This window comes from Gordionus sp. m RMFG-2023, chromosome 2 (assembly GCF_954871325.1).
Source record: "Gordionus sp. m RMFG-2023 chromosome 2, tfGorSpeb1-WG-v2, whole genome shotgun sequence".
Lineage (NCBI taxonomy): Eukaryota > Metazoa > Nematomorpha > Gordioida > Chordodea > Parachordodidae > Gordionus > Gordionus sp. m RMFG-2023.
The window spans coordinates 17,356,078-17,378,505 of NC_088776.1; the positions used below are offsets into that span (position 1 = coordinate 17,356,078).

At 28.6% G+C, this 22,428-nt stretch overlaps 1 protein-coding gene across 2 annotated transcripts in view; it reads right to left on the bottom strand.

The window, feature by feature from the left end:
* The window catches only part of LOC135924852 (mediator of RNA polymerase II transcription subunit 12-like), a 53,849-nt gene extending 35,254 nt beyond the window's left edge, over positions 1–18,595 (bottom strand). For both annotated transcript variants that reach the window (XM_065459974.1, XM_065459973.1), the window contains exons 1-7: positions 18,456–18,595; positions 18,352–18,414; positions 18,164–18,310; positions 18,034–18,117; positions 17,683–17,842; positions 2,765–3,252; positions 2,404–2,529 (exon numbers count right to left, since the gene is read on the bottom strand). In XM_065459974.1, the coding sequence (XP_065316046.1) occupies positions 2,404–2,529; positions 2,765–3,252; positions 17,683–17,842; positions 18,034–18,117; positions 18,164–18,310; positions 18,352–18,414; positions 18,456–18,551 (1,164 nt within the window). In that variant the 5' untranslated portion in view covers positions 18,552–18,595. The remainder of the gene's footprint in view (positions 1–2,403; positions 2,530–2,764; positions 3,253–17,682; positions 17,843–18,033; positions 18,118–18,163; positions 18,311–18,351; positions 18,415–18,455) is intronic.
* Between the last annotated feature and the right edge of the window lie 3,833 nt (positions 18,596–22,428).

The following is a 22,428-nucleotide window of genomic DNA, read 5'->3' on the forward strand; positions in this document are numbered from 1 at the left end:
TCCGCCATTTATTTCGGTGAAAAATACGATTAACCATGTTTTAAAACAAACTCCGCCTAATATTCCCACTAGCAATGAAGCGATTGTATTGACTACCCACCTGATAAAAATATTCAGTGGTGATAATTTCCTTATAAAAAATAATAATAAACTAATTGTATTTGGCTGGGCCACGTTAGTTAATTTGTCATCAAATTCAAATTACATTTTTATGAATGGGACGTTTTACACTGGCCCGTGTTATTTTAGCCAAATTTATACTATCCATATAATGTATAATCAAAGTATGATCCCTATTATATATGCACTTCAGATATAAGAAATGAGTCATATATTGAGCTATTTCAAATAATAATAGAATATAACACCTTAAATGGTATCCATTTTTTGCCAAACATGACACAAACTGATTATGAAACAGGAGCAATATCTGCTCTACAATTTGTATTTCCAAACAGTATAGGGTAAAGTTTAAATTGTATATATTTTATTTCTAGGCTGCAAAGAGTCTATTGTGTACACCATTATTCGAAGGATGAGCGGACTTCCTCTACGCAAGAAGAAAATTCTTGCGGGCAGGTAATGACCAGTTATTATCAAGTGTCTTAATATATATTGATATAAGTTGGATATATTGTGATATGATGTTTCCTCATCAAATTTGAACGATGTAATTATATAATATTTTTAAAAATTAATCATTTGTTATATATAGGTACAAGATACAAGGTTCAGGTAGTAACAATCATCTCGAAGGATACCATCAATCCCTTAAGCGAATGACAAAAAACGCCCATCCTGACATTTATTCGTTAATTGGTATTTTAAAAGATAATCAAAGTCTTACCGAACAAAAGGTATTACACTGGTTAAACCATGATGGAGAAAAATAAAAAATATGTGATAATTAATAAAAAAAATTGTAAACATAACAAATTATGATTTACTTCTAATTTATTTTTAATTATTGACCAAGTGTCTGATTTAATTAAATCATCATAATATAAAATATATATGTTAAATGTAAAATATTTGTGTATATACTAAAAAAAATCTAATATAAAATTGATGAAAGAACGATATACATGGTGGTCCGGTTGAAATGGCACACTTTTACATTTAATCATAACTCCTTAAGTTCCTAAGATTTTTTATGAAATTTTACAGAATGATAAAATAACTCATTCTTAACAATTCTGCAAAGTTTTATAAATTATTCTTAATAGGTTTAAACTTTATTTAAAAATAAATAAAAAAGAGTTTTTCGATATCAAACGATAAAAAAAAATTGATTAAAGATGATTTATATTTAATTAAAATTTTACGATAACAACATTATGGTACCAAACGATTATTTAAGGAATTCCCAAATAAAGATTATGATTTGAATTAAACCTTTATTGCATAATTCTTTCTAATACTTATGTTGGATGTTATGAAAATAAAATTTATGGAAATCTAATTTGATTTAAGAATGAAATGTGCAATGATAACGAGATCATTGGTTCCCTCTACTTTAATTATAAACACACATGCAATCTCCTGACTCCCATCTTGCCACGACCTGGCATAAAAAAAAGGAAATTTGTCGATCCTTAATTATTTTCCCTTTTTTAACAAGCAACAAGAGTGATAATAGTGATTCAAAGTATGTCGATTACTTAAATGCGAGCTTTTAAACAAAGAGAATACACTCTTTGATTCCTCACAATTGATAAATATGAATTTGAGCACTTATGAAGTAAAGTTCTCCTATATAAATTTCAAAAAATGTTTTAAATCTGACTCCATAGGCAAATATTGTGAGAAGTGAAGGACGAATCCCACGGCATATCATGCATTAACAATTCAGCTACCTTGGAGCCATTTGATTTTCTTTTCGCTGATAATAACCCTTGGTAAATGGGGATTTTTCCCTTTCAAACTTAAATGAGAATAAAGCATAAAAAATATTTCCATCTATATTAAAATATTATATTCCTGCAAAATAATCCCTTTTGGACGAGTACTTTAGATTTTTTTTATAAAAAAAGTCGAATGGGGGGGGGGGGGCAAACAAACCCAAAAGAATAATTATTTAAAACAATGTACTATATATATATATTATCTCAACCAACCATATTGTTAGTTTAGATTGACTTTTGCGTATTTATATATAAATCTAACGCTATTTAATGAAGCTTTCTAAACTATAATAACGAACAAAAACTAAATTAAAATAATCATAATAAGGAAAATCTATCAAAAGGGTGTCTTAACTCTTTAGCAATGGTAAAAATTTTAAGTCTAAAAGGGAACCTGTGAATAATAACTTAGCTTTGTATTTAATCATTTTTTTATCTCTCGCCCTTTAGTTATCAATTTTAATCTGATCATAGTGGGTAAATTTGAAATATGAATTACTTTAAGAATGAACGGCAAAAGAAAATCCAGAGCCTCGTCGCGAAGCTCCCCGTCATATTTTTCTACCGATTTCTCCAACAAATCACAAATAAAGGTCAAAAGTTCTTGATTATCTAAAAGACCCTCCTATATTTATTTTTTTTAAAATTATTATTGATGATTGAATTAATATCGAATCGGGTACAGGCACAAATATATAACTGTTTTTCCTTTCTTTCTTTATACTTAAAAAATTTGACTACCTTTTTTAAAAATATTATGTTATAAATAATAATGTTTTTAAATAAAAATTGATGATAATATTTTATATTTTAAAAGGTTTTAATTAAAAATAAAAAGAATAACAAAGAGAAAAACAAACCGTAAATAAATACCACACGAGGGAGTCTAAATAATTCCAAATGTTAAGGGTAACTGTTAAATCGGACGAGAGATATAGAGGTACTTGAGACTCATTACCATGAATGACAGTCGCTAAATTAGTCATACTGCTAGAAGAACTACTGTTGTGGATGGGATTTGAGTCGAGACTAGAAAATTTGGCGAACACCTCATTATTGTTCAAGCTAGACGACTCCTTAGTGTTGGAGTAAAACTCGTTGTTATTTGGAAGGGAAGGATTACCATTGTAATTGAGCAGCATGTTGCTGGTATTAATATTAGTGGTGATAGGGATAGGTATTATGTGGGAGTTGGCCGAAGAATGCTCTAGCTTGACGCCGGACGATAGCTCGGTAGAAGAGTTATCAAGAGAGCTAATAGCTTTCTCCTCGGCTAAGGCTTTTTTATGGAGGGATAAAAGTCGACTAGCAAGTTCTTTCAATACCTTGCACAAAACTTGCGTCCAATCTGGGGATTTTTTTTATAGAATCATGTTTATAAGTGGATGAGAAATGAGTTATAAAGTATGAATTCATAATGAAAAAGTATGGTCGACTCCTCAGTAAATTTTGACTTTAAGTCTTTGATTTAGTTAGAATTCATTAATAAAAATCTGAGGTAAGGGAAAGATTAAAGACCTAAAATCTCTAAAACCTCTCCAATTCTAAAATTCTCAAAGGTGACTCGTGTAAATAAAAAAAAAGTTCCGGTGATGATTAACAAAATTAATCCCTTTGATAAAATATAATAATCATTTGATAAATAATGAATTTTAAATAAATTCCAACTATTATACTTTAAAATGTACCTCTGAATTACGTTTATATTATAATTTTAATAATAAAAAATTGTTAATTGTTTACTACTTATATATATATATATCTATTTCATGTTTGATTTCTTTTCGATTTTATTATATCAAGATATGGTCTTGGTATTATTGGATTTTAAAACTCATCAACAATATCTGGTATAGAATTAATAATCGTAGAAGATAAATCACCTCTAATATAACGTATTAGGGATCTTAAAAATTTATATAAACTTATAATAAAGTTTAAAGGAGAATTAGACCGTATTTCATCATTTCAATATCATTGTGCACTTCTTTATTTTTAGTGCATCGATTTAATGTTTTATAAAATGTGTAATAATGATTATTTTCTATATATCTATTTTTCTTTTACCCAAGTAGTAATGTAAAATTGTGTTTTGTTATGCAAATTGTTTTTGTTTTTTTTTGGTATAAAATGTACATGAAGGGTTAATTTATAATTTTTTAATATTCATTTTCAAGTTAATTGTTATATTATATTTTTCTACAAACAATTTATTTAGTATAAGAAATTAATTTTTGTAATATTCAGATTTTAGAAACGAAATTGCTTTATTTCTCTTAATTTAAAGATGAATTGGATGTTAAAGGAATTATTAAAAAATTTAAATATTTGTGGGATAAAAAAAAAGAGATATAAAGTATTGTTATACAAAATTATAATCACTATTATTTTTTTTGTAACTAAATTTCCATTCATTATATTTATATTGTATCGTAAATAAATTAATTAATTTCAACATAGTTCACACACAATTCTTAAAGTGGTGTAGGAGTGAGGAAAATTTAAAATAAAATTGAACCAGGGAAGGAAGATTTCAAAAGGAAAATTAAAGGTAAAAAAATACGATTAATTAATGACATATTTATGCTATTTTTTAGTAATAATTTTAATAGTATTTCTTTATTCAATTAATTTCAGTAGAATATTTAAACTTTTTTTGATTAAATTTTTGTTGTACTTTGTAATGTATAATACACAGATAAACATGTGGAATTTTTTAATAGATAACATATTGTTAATAGTAATAGTTCTTGTGTTGATGATTTTAGTTTTTGTATTAGGTATAACAATAGGGAGAAATACGGTATATATTAAGATAGAAAGTAGAGAATTAGAAAAATTGAAAAAATTAATAAGAGAGGAAGATAATATAAGACCTATAGATAATTACCGACAGATAAGGTGCTATAGTTGTGGTCAACCGGATCACATGTCGCGAGAGTGTGAATTAGCCAAAGATTTAAAGTGGGCGAGATGTGGCAAGAATGGCCACGTAGCAATAAAATGTAGAGTGAACAATTTGTTAATGAGATGCAATATATGTGGAAGAAGGACACACACAAGAAAGGTGTAAGAACTGACTAGAAAAAGATTTTGATTTTTATGATAATTTTGTTAATAATAAATTTTTGAATTTTGTTAATTATAAATCATGTGATAAAAATAGAAGTATAGATAAAAAGAGAGATTTAAAGATAGAAAGTAGAAATTTTGAAATATTAGAAGATTTTTTAAAGAAGAATAGATGCCCGAGAATCAAGATAAAGATTGAGGAAGTAGAAATATGTTTTTTATTAGATACAGGAGCTGAGATGAAAGATAAGAGCCAAACAATTAGATGGTAGCGTTGTGAAAATTTTAGGTTAGTATAGGATAAGGTTGCCTGGAATTAATAAAAATATAACTTTATGGATAACTACGTTACTTTTAAGAATTGTGTGTGTTAGAGAAAGAAATACAATGTTGAGATTAATTAATTTATTTACGATACAATATAAATATAATGAATGTGAAATACAAAATAAAAATATGAAATTTAGTTACAAAAAAAATAATAGTCATAATTTTGTATAACAATACTTTATACCACTTTTTTTTTATCCCACAATTATTCAAATTTTTTTAATAATTCCTTTAACATCCAATTCATCTTTAAATTAAAAAAAATAAAGTGCAATTTCGTTTCTAAAATCTGAATATTACAAAAATTAATTTCTTATGTTAAATAAATTGTTTGTTAAAAAATATAATATAACTATTAACTTGAAAATGAATATTAAAAAAATATAAATTAACCCTTAATGTATATTTTATACCAAAAAAAACAAAAACCATTTGCATAACAAAACACAATTTTGCATAATTTAGAACACCCCAACACTTAAGCATGTTTTTCACCTCCTTCGGAGTCCTTAGCAAGGATGAAATTACTGACTCCTGCCTCTGAAGATAACGTCAACAAAGAGTTATTGTTTGTCACATATATATTCGGGCACACTCGCATCACATGGTTTCCTTCACACGACCAGCATTCTAACCTTCTTTTCTTAACCATCTCTGATTCCCATTGTCTAGCGGCCACCATCTGTTTTGGGGGTCCTGTAGCATCTCTCCGTACCTATGTTGTACTTCTTCTTTTGCGGCATTCAACCGTTTTCTGAATATTCCACCGAACCATCGATCTCCCTAATTTCTATCTTTATAATTCTATTTCATACTCTAAAATAGGAGGCCATCTATAACAGAATTAAACTATACATATATATATCCTTACCCACATATTATTTTTAACCCTAAATATAATTTTTCTTTTAAATTTAACCTTACTGGATTCTCAACATTTATGATTCTCATAATTCTCTCAGACTTGTTAAAAACAAATCCATTATGTATATCATTACCACATAAAATTATGATTCTCATAATTATGACTTGTTACAAAAACAAATCAATTATGTTTATCAACAATTTTAAAACGCCCTCAGTTATGATTCTCATAATTTTACCCAACTTGTTAAAAAAACAAATCAATTATGTCTATCATCAACACTTAAAATTAAGATTCTCATAATTATCACTTGTTACACCAAAACAAATCCATTATGTTTATCATCAATTTTCAGACTCTGTTATTCCTAACCTACACACCTAGATCTTAATTGTTTAATATGTTTTGAATATATTCCATCTTGTCCTTTAATTTATACTTCTACCTTTTTTCTTTCTATATTCTTCCTTACTATACCCTTCCCCCATTTAATTGATTGGATTATCAAAAAGTAGAATCCACACTAAACTTTTAACTTTAAATTTCTCACAATATGTAATATCCTTTTGTTTTATTTCTTCTTTCAAAAAATCCAATTCAGTTTTTCTACCTATAAACATCTCTTCTGGCGAATTCCCTTTGCTAGTCTTAGTATTGTTATATTTTAATAATAATAACCACCATTTTCCTTCTCCATACTTTTCTTTTTTTAACCAACTTTTAACTATAGCTACCATTTGTTCAGCTTGTCCATTACTTCTTGGATAATGTGGTGGAGATAATAAATGTTCAATTTTCCATCTATCACAAAACTTTTCAAATGCTCTGCCTTTGAACGCTGGACCACCATCAGATACTAACGTCTTCATTAATCCATATTTACTTACAAAATCTTTTTCCTTATCCAAAGCTACTTTTGTTGATAGGCCTGATAACTGTTGGCAATCTATCCATTTTGTACCTGCATCTACCATAATAAAATATTTCTTTTTTTCATATTCTAAAAAATCTACGTGTATTCTTTCACATGGAACATTTGTCTCTGGTCATTTATCTTCCTTGTTTCTTGCTGGTACATTTGCACACATATTACATGTTCGACAACTCTTACCTAATTCTTCTATTTCACTATTCATTCTGGGCCATCAAATGTATTCTCTAGCTTTATTCTTCATTCTTTCTATGCCTTGTTGTCCTATATGTATAACGGCTAAGACATCTTTTCTTAACTTATTTGGTATCACTAAACGATATCCTCTCAATAAACAATTGTTTTCTATATTTAATTTATTCCTTATGTTTTTAAAGGCTTTGTCTTCACTTTCATTCTGCATCTCCCTTCAAACAAGTTCTAATTCTTATTAATTCTTCATCTCTTTTGGATATCTCATCCACTATTTTAAAAGTTATAGGTTTTTCTCTTATATCTATTTTCAAAGCTCTAACATTAATATTTAATTCCTCTTCTTCAATATATTCTAAACTATTGTTGCTGGATCTTTATCTTCAATGTCTTTATTAAATAATCTCGATAATATATCTGGTAAACACTTTTGTTTACCCGCTCTGAATTTTATCTCAAAATCGAAAATACCAAACCATTTTTGTAATCTCGGTGTAATCATAAGTTCTTTATTGTCCTTTTTAAACAAATCTACCAACGGCTTATGATCCGTATATAATAAAAACTTTCGGCCTAATAAATATTCACTACACTTGGTCAAACCAAATTTAACTGCTAATGCCTCCTTCTATATTGTTGAATAATTTTTTTAGTATTGTTAAACTGTCTTGACAAAAATAAAATCGGTTTTATCAACAATCTGTAACAAAGCTCCTCCTATACCTTCATTAGATGCATTTACTGCTAAAATAATATCTAGTTTCTCATTAAAACAATTCAAAATCGGTTTCTCTACCATCTTTATTTTCAATTTTTCAAAACTTTCCTTCTGTGCTACTCCCATTCAAAATTTTTATTTTTCTCCAATAATTCATAAAATGGTGTAGCCATTTCTGCATAATTTTGTATAAACCGATGATAATAATTCTTCGCTCCTAAAAATACTTGCACTTCAGTTTTAATATTTGGTGCTCTCATGTTCACTATCTTATCTATATTCTTTGCAATCGGAATAATTTCATTTCCTTTTATTATATGTCCTGAATACTTTATTTCTCTTACTCCAAAAACATTTCTTTATATTAGCTCTTAAACCATTTTCTAATATTATGTCTAATACTTTAATTAATCTATTATGTTCCTCTTCTGTTCTACCTGATGTCAAAACATTTCTAAATAATACATTATTCCACTTAATCCCTGAAATAAGGCAGCCATAGTTCTTTGAAATATCGGAGCAGATACTTTCAACCCAAATGGTAAACGACAAAATGCAAATAAACCTCTAAGTGTTGTAATCGTTAACATTCTATTTGTGTTCTCATTCACCTTAATCTGTAAATATGCGTTAGAGAAATCTATCTACAAAAAATATGTTGCTCCTTTTAGATTTGCCAATAACTCTATTCTCGGTAAAGGATATTTTACTATGATAATCCAAGGATTTAACGAAATTCTACTATCTATGCATAACCTTAAGCTATTATCTGGTTTTCTTATGGGGACTAACGGTGTCGCCCATTCGCTATGCACTATTGGTCGTATCATACCCTATTTTAACCATTTATTCCTTATCAATTTCTTCTGTCCAAGAAAACGTTAATCTTCTTAATCCACAAAATTTAGCCTGGTAGTTTTCTAATAACTTTATATATACTTCAACGTTCTTCCTTGTACTGATCTAAAATAATGTTTATTTCCTTAATGAATTTCCTTTCAACAGTCTCTTCCTGTTCTACTTTATTCTCAATTATCTGTTTGTTGATTTCAACTGAAGTTACCTCTATTAACTTTATATCTCTTAATACATTATTCACTTCTATTTTGTCTCTATATCTTATCAAAATTTTTGGAGTTCGATTTCTAAGTTTATCGAGAACTAAATCTGTTTATCTTTTATCCTAGGTAACTAAATTTTATCAAAATCATTCTTTATTATTTCGCTATTTACTTCATTAATTTCAGAAATTGTTTCAAAAAAATTCCACCAATTATAAACAGGACCTATCGTCTTTGTATCACACCAATAAGGAATAATATAGGAAGAAAAAAGGTAGAAGTAGAAATTGAAGGACAAGAAGGAATTTAATTAAACAATTAAGACCTAGGTGTGTAGGTCAGGAATAACAGAGAGTCTGAAAATTGATGATAAACATAATGGATTTGTTTTGGTGAAACAAGTGATAATTATGAGAATCTTAATTTTAAGTGTTGATGATAGACATAATTGATTTGTTTTTTAACAAGTTGGATAAAATTATGAGAATCATAACTGAGGGCGTTTTAAAATTGTTGATAAGCATAATTGATTTGTTTTTGTGACAAGTCATAATTATGAATCATAATTTTATGTGGTAATGATATACATAATGGATTTGTTTTTAACAAGTCTGAGAGAATTGTGAGAATCATAAATGTTGAGAATCCAGTAAGGTTAAATTTAAAAGAAAAAATATTTAGGGTTAAAAATAATATGTGGGTAAGGATATATATATGTATAGTTTAATTCTTTTATAGATGACCTCCTTTTTTAGAGTAGAAAATAGAATTATAAAGATAGATATAAGGGAGATCGATGGTTCAGTGGAAAAGAGGCACAACATTGGTACGGGGAGATGCTACAGGAACCCCCAAAACAGATGGTGACCGGTAGACAATGGGAAGAGATGGTTAAGAAAAGAAAGTTAAAATGCTGGTCGTGTAGAGGAAATCATGTGATGCTAGTGTGCCCGAATATATACGTGACAAACAATAACTCTTTGTTGTATCTTCAAAGACAGGAGTCAGTAATTTCATCCTTGCTAAGGACTCCGAAGGAGGTGAAGGGCATGCTTAAGTGTGGGGTGTTGTCAATTATGTAAAATTGTGTTTTGTTATGCAAATGGTTTTTGTTTTTTTTGGTATAAAATGTACATTAAGGGTTAATTTATATTTTTTTAATATTCATTTTCAAGTTAATGGTTATATTATATTTTTTAACAAAAATTTATTTAGCATAAGAAATTAATTTTTGTAATATTCAGATTTTAGAAACGAAATTGCACTTTATTTTTTTTAATTTGAAGATGAATTGGATGTTAAAGGAATTATCAAAAAATTTTAAATAATTGTGGGATAAAAAAAGAGATATAATGTATTTTTATACAAAATTATGACTATTATTTTTTTTGTAACTAAATTTCATATTTTTATTTTTTATTTCACATTCATTATTATATTGTATCGTAAATAAATAATTAATCTCAACATAGTATTTCTTTCTCTAACACACAATTCTTAAAACCCACAAATAATTCCAAATAATATCATCTTTTTTAAGACCGGCCATTGTAAATGAATAAGATTAAGAAAAAAATTTATAATTAAAATTTAATACAATATCATTATATAACAAAAATTTTAAATCTGGGTGTATTTAATCCTTCATCGCACAGGCAGGACTAAGCACATAGTTATTTAAAATTCTTTCGATAATTTTGTTTGGATTCCTTAAGTAACTTAATATTTTTAGGTAGAGTATATATGTGCCAAACTAAATTAGATTATTTAATATATTAAAAATATGAAAGCTAAAAATTAATTCAATTCTAAGATAAAATATATCTAAAATGGGGTCCAGGGGAGACCATCTAGTCTTTCGTGTGATTTTTTTTTCACCTGTACTATGGGTTAAGTTAGTGTTGTAAATTATTTATTTGAAAATTTAATATTAATCTGAATTTTTTAAGAAAAAAACTATATTTTATAATCAGATGTTTTTACTTATTTCAATTTTTTTAAAACGCCATTACTAGTTTATTCTTCTTCTTCTTCTTCTCCGTTTTATGGCGATTTTCAGGTTAACCCGGGTAGGCCAGTTTTTCCTCTGATTTTTCTTTTCCATTTTTGACGGTCCTGAGCATCAATACTTGTAAGATTCATGCTTCTCATATCCGCCGCTATCACATTTGTCCACGTCATCTTGGGTCTTCCTCTAGGTCTTGATCCTCCTACTTCCATCATTGTGCATCTCTTTACCCAATCATCTCTTGTCATACGTTCCATATGCCCAAACCATCTTAGTCTATTTCGTCGCATTACCATACCAATCATTTCTATACCTAATCTTGCTCGCAATTCCTTGCTAGTTTTTCTCTCACAGAGATACCCCACACATCCATCTAACCATCCTCATCTCTGTTCTTTCTAATTTGGCTTCGTGACCGTGAGTCGCTTTCATTGCTCATGTTTCACCGCCATAAACTAAACAACTCCTCACACAGCTTACGTAAACTTTCCCCTTTAACTTCAGAGAAACTTTTTTTATTTGTAAGAATAGACGACTCTGAACTTCTTCCAAGCTTGTCTGATCCTTGCAACAACGGCAGAATCTACACCACCATCTACGTTTAGCATATCACCTAAATAACAAAACCTATCCACTTTTTCTAGGGTTAACCCATTGCCAATATCCAGACCACCATTTTTTAGGTTATCATTATTATGTATCCCTTTCATGCATGTTATACAAATAAAGGTCATTCTTTCTAACATCAAACTGCCTTTTTCCCGCTACATCTTTTATGTATCCATTTCTGGCATCTGGTGCATTGGATAGAATTTCTAGCAACTCCTTTCCCACATACACCACAAGGCCACTTACCGGATTCTTCCATCTTTAGATTTTCCCCACCAATCATCACCTTTGTTTTTGATGCATTCATTTTCAGGCCCTTTGCTTCCATAGTCATCTTCCATTTACTAACTTTATCCATCAATTCTCCCTCACTGTTTGCCATTATTACAAGGTCATCTGCATATAATATCTCCCAGGGAAGTCCTTCACGGATTTCTGTAGCCACCACATCCATTACTAAGATAAATAATAATGGACTCAGCACGGATCCTTGATGAAGTCCTACCTTCACCTCAAAGCTCTCACTATCACAATAATCCGTCCGTACTGCTGTTTGTGCTCCAACATACATTGCCATCACTGCGGTAACCAACCATTCTTCTACACCGGATTTTCTCAAGGCCCATCTTGTAATCTCACGCGGCACCCTATCAAATGCTTTCTCCAAATCAACAAACGCATAATAGAGTTTCTTTTCCTTTGCAAGATACTTCTCCTGAATTTGTCTCACCACAAAAATTGCATCTGTCGTGCCTTTTCCCGATGTAAAACCAAACTGCATATCATCAATTTTAATTTGTTCCCTTAACCGCTTCTCTAACACTCTCTCAAATACTTTCATTGCATGTTCCAAGAGTTTAATAGCTCTGTAAGACCCACAATCTAAAGGATCACCTTTCCCCTTGCATACTGGGATAATTATACTTCTTCGCCAGTCCTCGGGAATAGTACCTTCTGTGACAATTTGATTTGCTAAATTCATTAACCATTCAATCCCTAAATCATCAGAACCTTTAAACATCTCTGATACCACCATCGTTAAACCCGATGCCTTCCCTTTCTTCATCTTTTTCACTGCTCTCTTTATCTCGTCCTTGCCAAATTTACACCCTGGACCTTCTACCTTTGCACAACTAATATTATTATCCCATTCATTTTCTTCATTCAAAAGTGATTTCATGTAAATCTTCCAGGTGTTTTTAATACCACTACCATCAATCGCCATTTTTCCTTCCATATTTTTCAAACACTTTACACCTATCACATCCGGCCTCTTTTTTGACATCTGTTTTGTTTCCAATTCCATCAGCGCATTCCATTTCTTTAGCAAACTCGTGTCTTTTTTCTTCTTGAGCCTTCGCTATTAATTTCTTGGCATTTCTTTTAGCCATCTTGTAAATATCATTATCACTATTTTCTTTGCTATTATACCATACTTTGAAACACCTCCGTTTCTCATCCACGGCTTTCGTTACCTTCGGGTTCTACCACCAAGTCTCCTTATGTCTAGGCGGCCCTTTTGTCCATCCACATACCTCCTCAGTTGTCATTACCCAGGCTTTCTTCATGGCTTCCCACTTGTCATTCACCACAGATGCTTGTGCCACCTCCGCCTCCCTAATCGCCAATGCCATATTGAATTGAAGTCTAGCGCTCTCCTCCTTCAATTTCCAAACCTTCAGCCTTGGGACAAACTTTCTTTTAGTGACCCTGGCACCTTTAAGAGTGAGATCTCCTACAACTAGTCGATGCTGATTTATACATTCCTCTCCCGGTATCACTTTCACATTTTTTACTATACATCGATCACATCTCCTTAATAACAAGTAATCCACGCACTTTTGGTACTACCCTACTTATAAGTCACCAGCTTCTCTGATTCTTTCTTAAACATTGTATCATAGACAATAATATCCATAGCATCACTAAAATCTAAAATCCTTTCTCCTTCCAAATTTCTCATGCCATAACTGAACCCTCCATGTACTCCTTCATAACCCTCACTACTCGCTCCCACATGTCCATTCAGATCACCAGCCAGGATAATCCACTCTTCATTTGCCAGTCTCGATGTCATCCCCAATAGACTGTCCCAAAATATATCTTTCTCTTCTTCACTTCTTCCAACCTGAGGAACATATGCCGAGATAATATTATATAGCTTTCTACCAAAAATCATCTTGATAACCATTATCTGGTTGTCTAGCCTTCTCACTTCGACTACTTTGTCTACCAATTTCTCCGCAACCAATACCCCAACTCCGGCCTTGCCATCATTACCTCCTTGCCAAAAGAATTTATACTTTTCGCTAGTCTTGCCAATCATTCTGGTCCCATTTCCTTTCCATCTAGTCTCCTGTATGCAGCACACATCTATATGCCTTCTGTGCAATACATCGAAGACTTCTCTCGCTATTCCCATCATACTCCCAATATTCCATGTCGCGACCCTATATCGATCACCCGTAAAATGGTTTCTCTACTTTTTATCAGGTCGTTTATGGCCGTCATAAGTTTTATTTTCATGAATAGTGGTTCCACCAGGTTTCCCATCCTTCTTTTTGTCGTAGGCGGATGGGGAGGCCCACAGGGTACTTTGGGCTGTACCCCTATTATGTTTATATTTTAATTTAATAGATAAGCTTAAGCATGGAAATTACTATTTCATCATTGATTCTGATTCTGAAAATTCAAAATCAGATGAATTAACATTACCATGGCCAAATATGATAAATATTTTATAAGTAACATCCTATATTGAAGGAAGTAATTTAATTACCAAGTGTAAAATGTGCACAAAAAGTATTCTATCAGTGTCAAAATCTTCAAGTTTCAATTTAAAACGGCATTTAATTATAATATTAATTATTTTATGTAATATAACTAAATAAAATCATAAAATTTGAAGAAAAAATGCATTTGGGCTATTTGACTCCAACAATAACGATAGTTATTTTAAAATTTAAAAAAATGAATGGCCTCAAATATGGTAAACCATTGATAGACGCAGTATTAAATGGATTTAATAAAATGTATTAAACCTATCACTATCAAATAAATTACATATATTTTATTTTTTTAAAGATTTGAACATATATATATGAAGATAAATATTTTCTTTCTGCAATTATACATTCAAGCTTCAATGACCATATAGATAAACCTATAAAAAATAAACTTATAGCGTTATTTGCATTGAAAACCCAAAAACTGTTAATTTTGAGATATCCATTTATTTGACGAGGAAGTAGAGTATGGATTTGAAGAGGATAACTTATCTCGATTTTTTGAGCAAAGAACCAAACAATTAATGTTTTTAATAAATTCCCCACGTTAAGAGTTGTTTACTAAGTATAATACCGCAATCCCCTCCTCTGCCCCTGTAGAGCGCCTTTTTATTATACCTAATGCCGAATTAACTGCCAAGCGTTCCTGTCTATCAGAAGAAAATTTTGAAAAATAATTGTTATTAAAAATTAATAAGAAAAATTTTTTATAAATAAAAATATCTTCTTATTTGCTATAATATATTGTATTTATAATAAGATTATCAAAATAAAACTATATTATTTTTTAACTTGGTTAATATATTGTGTTAAAAAATATTAGACATTTATAAATATTAGATTAAATTTTAAATAAATTTATCATAAAATTTTGAACTCAATGAACGTTGAACGCGATTTTTTCAGAAATGTTTACAGCACTAGTTACAGTTGCCAGATCTCCCGATTTTTTTACTTTAGTTTACGCCAAAACACACCTTTTATTACTTTAGACTTTCTCCCGATTTATAAATTATTTAACTATAGAATTAACTTACCCAGAAACTTACGCGAATATTTTTTATTTTAATTAAATCATATATTTAAAGGTATCTTGTTTTCGTTAATTTTTTATCCATATTTCGAGAAAAGGAAAAACAAAGAATTCTATAAAAAAAAATTATTTTTTCGATCTCCAAATCTTTCCAATTTATATCTTTTCATTTTATAAGGCAAATTGTTATGATAAATCATATAATTACTTCCTCTTTTTCTGATAATGAAAATGATTTATATGTGAATGTGAAATGATATTTTAGAAGTTTAAAGCAAATTTTAACAGTTTTATAAAGCCTAATAATTTTTTAAAATTAATTAAATAAAGTTTTCTCCTGATATTTCATTTCTTTTCCAGTTTTATTCCATTAAATCATAGTTTAAAGACAAGTTTAACATCCAAAAAGAAATTTAAATCGCAATATCTAAATACCTGGATTTTCATTTATTTGTGGGTCAGAGAAAATAAAGAAAATAGTTTAAATGCAATTTTTATAATATGCAATATAAAATTCAGTCATGGAGGAGTTCGTGATATAAAAAAAATTTAAGGAACACTTATGAAGTGTTTTAACAAAATGGTAATTATTAATTCAGATTAGGTTCTCGAAAGACTTTATAAAAATATTTCTCTGTTAATCTTATTTTTTATCCCACAAAAATCCCAATTCAACATTAAAATCATTTTTTTAAGATGAATTAGCCGAGGCTTATTCAGGCCTATGTTTTAATATGAAGACGACCTTAAACAACGTGGTTAAAAAATTGCAATCCAAAAATTGAATTGCAGTAGAAATGTTTTCACTAATGAATACATTAGTTTTAACTTTAAAACTCAAGTTATTAATAACTTCTTATGGGTCGTTTGTAAGAAAAACCTTATAAAATGTGATGGTCATGACGAACTCACATCATTTCAAAATGAAGCTAATAAATATATTAAAACAATCATTTCGTATTTAGAAAAAATACGAATTATAATAAATTTAAAAAATCTAAATGTTATGACACTTGAAAATAAATTCAAATTCGAGGAAGTTGAATTAATAATAATCTATTTTAATATAAAAGATATAAAATTAGAAAATTTCAGGAATTCGTCGTTTTAATAAATTTATTAAACAAACCAATAATATATCAAATTTGGCTCATGAAACCAAATGGATAGTTATTTTTTCATAGAAAATTGCGTCAAATCTTGAAAAAATATGCAATATTATTCGTTACCAAATTCAAATGCTGATTCAGGGTGCATATTTAGTTTAATGAAAAATTTCTGAGGTAAAGATCATAATCGGTTATCTTTATCAGCTTTGGAGCAAAATTAATGATCAGATATAATTTTAATTATACTAAAAAAATCTTCTGAAAAATATGGATGAAAATAAATATATGCACTGATTTTATAAAATATTTTGTGTGTATTTATCAATTTTATATTTAAATAATAATAATATAAGATCTTCCTTTATTTTTGCCTATTATATATAATATATTCATTTAAGAAATAATCACTGAAGTAAAAAATTAATATTATTTATTTTAAAAAAAATATTTTAAATTATGGGTAAATTTTTCCGCTTATTGTTAGGATGAAACTGGCAACCCTGGTAAAATATTTGATTTTTAAAAAAAATTCTAAAAATCTAGTTTTTTAAAAAAAATTCTAAAAATCTAGTTTTTTAAATATTTATATCATATTTTTTTTTATATAAATATTTTAAAGTGGAATTTTGCATGACCAAATATATAGCTGGATATTATCTTAGTAATTTTATGCATTCTTTTTCTAGATAATCCAATATTATCTAATTCCATTTTTGCTGAATTAAATAGTTATCAACTTGAATTTATGACTCAGGTTTATAATTTGAGTTTGTAGCTCGAGTTAATAACTTGAGTTTATGAACTGTTCACAACTCGAGTCAGTTTTGGTTCAATCTCCAATGTCAATGACGATTTTGCATCAGTTCTAGGTTTTATTTCTTTTATTTAAATTGATATTTAGAATTTCTCTGCGATTAAGACAAGGCATTTATTTTTATTTAACTTCATAATCAATTTATATTTTTATAAAGTATCTCACTCCCCCTCTGTTTTATTTTGCATGTACCCCCCACTCCCATACTAAATTACAGGGTCACTATTTAAAAATTAAACTTTAATTTTACCTATATAAGGGTCCAATACTTGTCGCTTCTTCATTTTGTTTTCAGCAATTGCAGCTATATGAACAGCATGTAATTTTATAATCCAGCAAGCTCTTTGAACAGGAACATTTGATTCATAAAGTTGCATAAACAATTCCTCTTTTTTGTTGAAGATTGGCACCTTATTAATAAATATAAATTATTATATAAATTTAAATAATTTTAAAATTTTTATATAATTCTAGTTTAAATAAATTTTATTTTTAATTTAACCTTCAATTTATTTATTTTAATTTAGGCATCAAACAAAAAAATATAAAATTTATTATTAAACTCTTATAATCACCAACTTTACATTAATTATATAATAACTTTTTTAGCTAATATATTTAGGGGTTTGTTTGCTGTAAGATCTTTAAACCATGCATCAACTGATATTTTAGATCTTGCTGTGGCCTAAATAAATTCCATATGCATTATATTATGTTTTAATTGAGTATACCGGCCAAAAAATATCTTTAATGTTAAATAAGAGTTTTTTTTTGTTATTATCTATACTAGTATTTATTTCCTTTTTCCTTTTATTAATATTATTGAAAGAATTTAAGATTGTTTCATGAGATATTTTGACAGATTTACCACTTCCATACTATATATAGTTATAGGATTATATAAAAATAGAATTCTAACTTCTTCAATAAATGGTGGATTATCAAAAAAGCCTTGTTTTACATTAACTGCTGATAAATCATCCTAAAATATTAATATAACCTAACTCTAATACAATATATAACCTCTCGTTGTTTTAACTCTTGTGGATAAATATCAGGTGGCCCAATCTTAGGTTTTTTAAGAGGCCTCTTATCGATAATTATTGGTGCACAAGCCATTTAAAAAAAATCTGTTAGATATATCCAGATGATCTTCGTTTGTTTATACTTATACCTTCGAAACATAGAATGACATTGACATTATAATAAATTTTTTATGATCTTTGTATTTACTTCTTTCACTCTTAATCTTATTACAGGTAAATATTATATTTTTGAGTGGTTTTAATATATATGCTAATTGTTTCTATTTTCCAGTTTTATTTTTCAAACTTATATTAGTTTTATTTAAAACTAAATAAATAAGGAAGTTAGTAGACACCTAGTATTTGATGGAATGGAAGCTTCTATGAACAAGAGTCTATATACTATTCAACCACCTTCTCTAATAATTATTTATTTATGAAAAAATATGGTTGTAAAAATTTGTGAAGGACTTCCTTCCATGTCCCATTAAGTCAATGATGATATTGCCAGGGGTTTCGCTAGCTAAAGGCTTTAGGTGCTAAGGCACTCCATTTTTAAAATTAACATCAATTTTAAAGCTGGATAAACGCACCATATTTTATAATAAAAATTGCACCCAATTTTTAAATAAATAGAACCCATTTTAAAAAATACATCAATATTTTATTTAAATATTTTTTTTACAAAATTTTAGTGTTTATTACCTTTAGGCATTATATCATTTTATTATCATATTTCCTTCTTTTGTTTTACAAAAACAAAATGGTAAAAAAATTAAGATATATTATATGAAATGAGGTATATAATATATTTAAATATTTATTAATGTTCTATATATTATATTATATAGATGATCCTACACAACAAAATGAATCAACCTAATACATAGAATCAGGGTTGAAAAGTCGTTTAAATAACCGGTCATATTCAATCAATTTACCTGAGGATTGACCTTGTCAAATATGGTCAAATATTCTAAAAAATCTGAAGAAAAAAACATGTTTGAAAAAATAAAATGCGATTTAAATACATGTGATGACAATGCTACTTATTTATTCGGCCCCATAATTAAGGGAGGCATCTCTCTAGTAGTGAATTTAATGAAGATATAAAAATTATTTTACAAAGTGTGAGAATGAAAATATTTCAAATGATATCATAAATTTCAGAAGTAAAGGGGTAACTTCCATATGAAATAAATAAATTCCAGCCTAAAGTTAGTTGAATGAGCTTAGCTCACCATGCCCATTAATATAAATATCATTTTACTAACAATTTCTATTTCTACTTTTACTTCGGAAAGAAATTGTTCGGTTTGAAGTAACATTCTTATTAAAACACAAATAGATTGAAAATCTCTATATTTGGAAAATAAATTAAAAAATATTAAAGAAAAGGAGAATAATTAATATGATTCAGGAAGACTGTGCAACGGAGAGCAAATAATTAGTTATTGAATGACGATGAATTTAAAAAAATATAAAAAAAATTATTATTGTAGATTCATTTTATTAATATTATATACATAATAAAGTTAATATTATCTTAAAAATAGCTCGGCTTTCGAATGGGATGAGTGTAGCCTGGCAATCACAAATGGTGCGGAATCAAAAATGTCCATGAAATACAAATAGTGGTGAGTAACAAATAGCGCAAAAATCACAAATCATGAGATATCAGAGTTTGAAAAAAAAATAGATATAGGGCTGAGTTGGTATATAAAAAAATGAGTATATTATTAGTAGATATTTTTATTAAGCAGGAACAATGAGAAATAAAAATTAAACAGTATACAAAATAATAAATATATGCGAATAAAGTCGAATATTGTTTTCATAACCTTCTGGCAAGCTTGAAGAAATTGTGTGTCTAACAATAAATGTGAAAATTAAGAGATGTATAAACTAACCATTAGAAATATATAGAAAATACAATACGTATGTGTTAATTGATTTAACGAGCTTAAAGAAAAATTCCACAAAAATGATATCGTATGGTTTATTCATCTAAAATAAGAATGGGTGCGGGCTAAATTTTTTACTCACGAACCGCCCACTCATGCCTACATTAAAAATAATTTACGATCACTCATTTATTTTTTTATAGCTATACCCGCCCACTCACCGAAGGCAAAATGATTAAATATATTTTAATTTTTTTATATTTATTTCCATTAGTAGATATTTTAAAAATAATAAAGGTAATATTATTTATATTTTAGTTGCGATCGTCTTTCCTCTGTTAAAAGATTATTGGCTATTGAAAATAATGATTCAATAGAACCCGAATCGGCTAGTGCTGATATACATTTACTCTCTAATTATTCAAAAAAGGAAGGATTAAAAATTGAACAAATTTCAAAAACTTTAAAAAAATAAAGAAATAATTTATTTTATAAAAAAAAAAAATTTCAAAAATCTAATAATATATTCATTTTTTTTGTTAAATTTGTTTAATTTAAAAAAAGAAGAAAAAAAATTCATTTTGAATATAGTCTCTTAAAGTAATTTCTGCGGTAAAATTGTTGAGGTTTATAAAGATATTACTTTTAAATATTTTCAGTGATTCAAGCAAAATTTCAAAACATGCCCGATCATGCACGATGAATTAAAAAAAGGCCCGCCAAGCCCAATCCCCGTTCGATATTCAAAATTTATACACTCTCAAGAACCAGGACAGATCACGCCCTCACCCTCCTTTACTCCAAAGGATAATAGAATATTTTTTAAATACACTTTTTACTAGTAAACACATAATATTGCGACGCATCTGATTCAGGATTAGGAGCTGTGTTGTTACATCAATTAGTAGACGGAAGAGCAAAGTCTATTTCGTTTCAAATTGCGTACTTTAATAGAATCAGATAAATACTACTACTCAGATTGATAAAGAAGCTCAAGCACTTTTATTTTGTATTTATAAATTTCATTCATTTATTTATGGTAAAAAATTTTTACTGCAAACTGCTCACAAACCAGTAGAGCAATTATTTGGGAAGAAAATGGATCTACCAAAAAGTAATAATTGTTTGACACGTTGGGCCTGGAAGATGGCTTCTTATGATTTTACAATAGAATATAGACCTAGTAATAAAAATGTAATCGCTGACGCATTATCAAAACTTCCGATATAGACATGGAAAAGAATCAAGATTCTAAACATGCTTTGGAGATTCGAAGTATTAATTTAGATGACATGCAATTGTCAGAAAATATTCTATTAAAAGAGTCGAAGCAGGATTTAATATTAAAAAAAATAGCAATTTACATTCAGCAAAACTGGCGAAACTTTGATCGTCATAAAGTTAAAGAAATGTTAATTTCTATAATCGATGGGAAGAGCTTTCTATCCATATCATGATATTATAGAATGATATGGGAGTTTGGTTATTCCCTAATAAATTAAGAAATGCAGTGTAAGGAATGATTAACCGGGGACATCATGGGGAAAATGTAATGAAATCGATTTTTAGATTGTATTGTTGGTGGCCCAGATGTGATATTGATTTATAAAATTTTATTAAAATATGCTATGAATTCCAGTAAATTAGACCTTGAATTCAGTACTTCTATATTTTTGGACTGCAGGCAAGGAATTTTGGGAGCAAATACATATTGATTTTGCTGGACTAGTGGATTCGCGATATTGGCTATATGGTGTCGATTCCTTTTGCAAATGGCTAGATGTTGGTCTAATGCAGAAAAACTCTGCTGAGGCTATAATTAAACGATTATAAAAATGGTTTGCTAGGTTTGGAATACCCAAGTACATTGTGTCAGACAATGGATCACAATTCATATATGGGAAATTCTGTCGGTACTGTGAATTAAATAACACGCGTCATATAAGTTCGACACCCTATCACCCGAAAACTAATGGATTAGCTGAGTGTACAATACGAACCTTGAAAGGTCGATATTACGCAACGAGAGAGTCAATTTCTGACCGAGAAGAAGCTTTGGTACAAGGT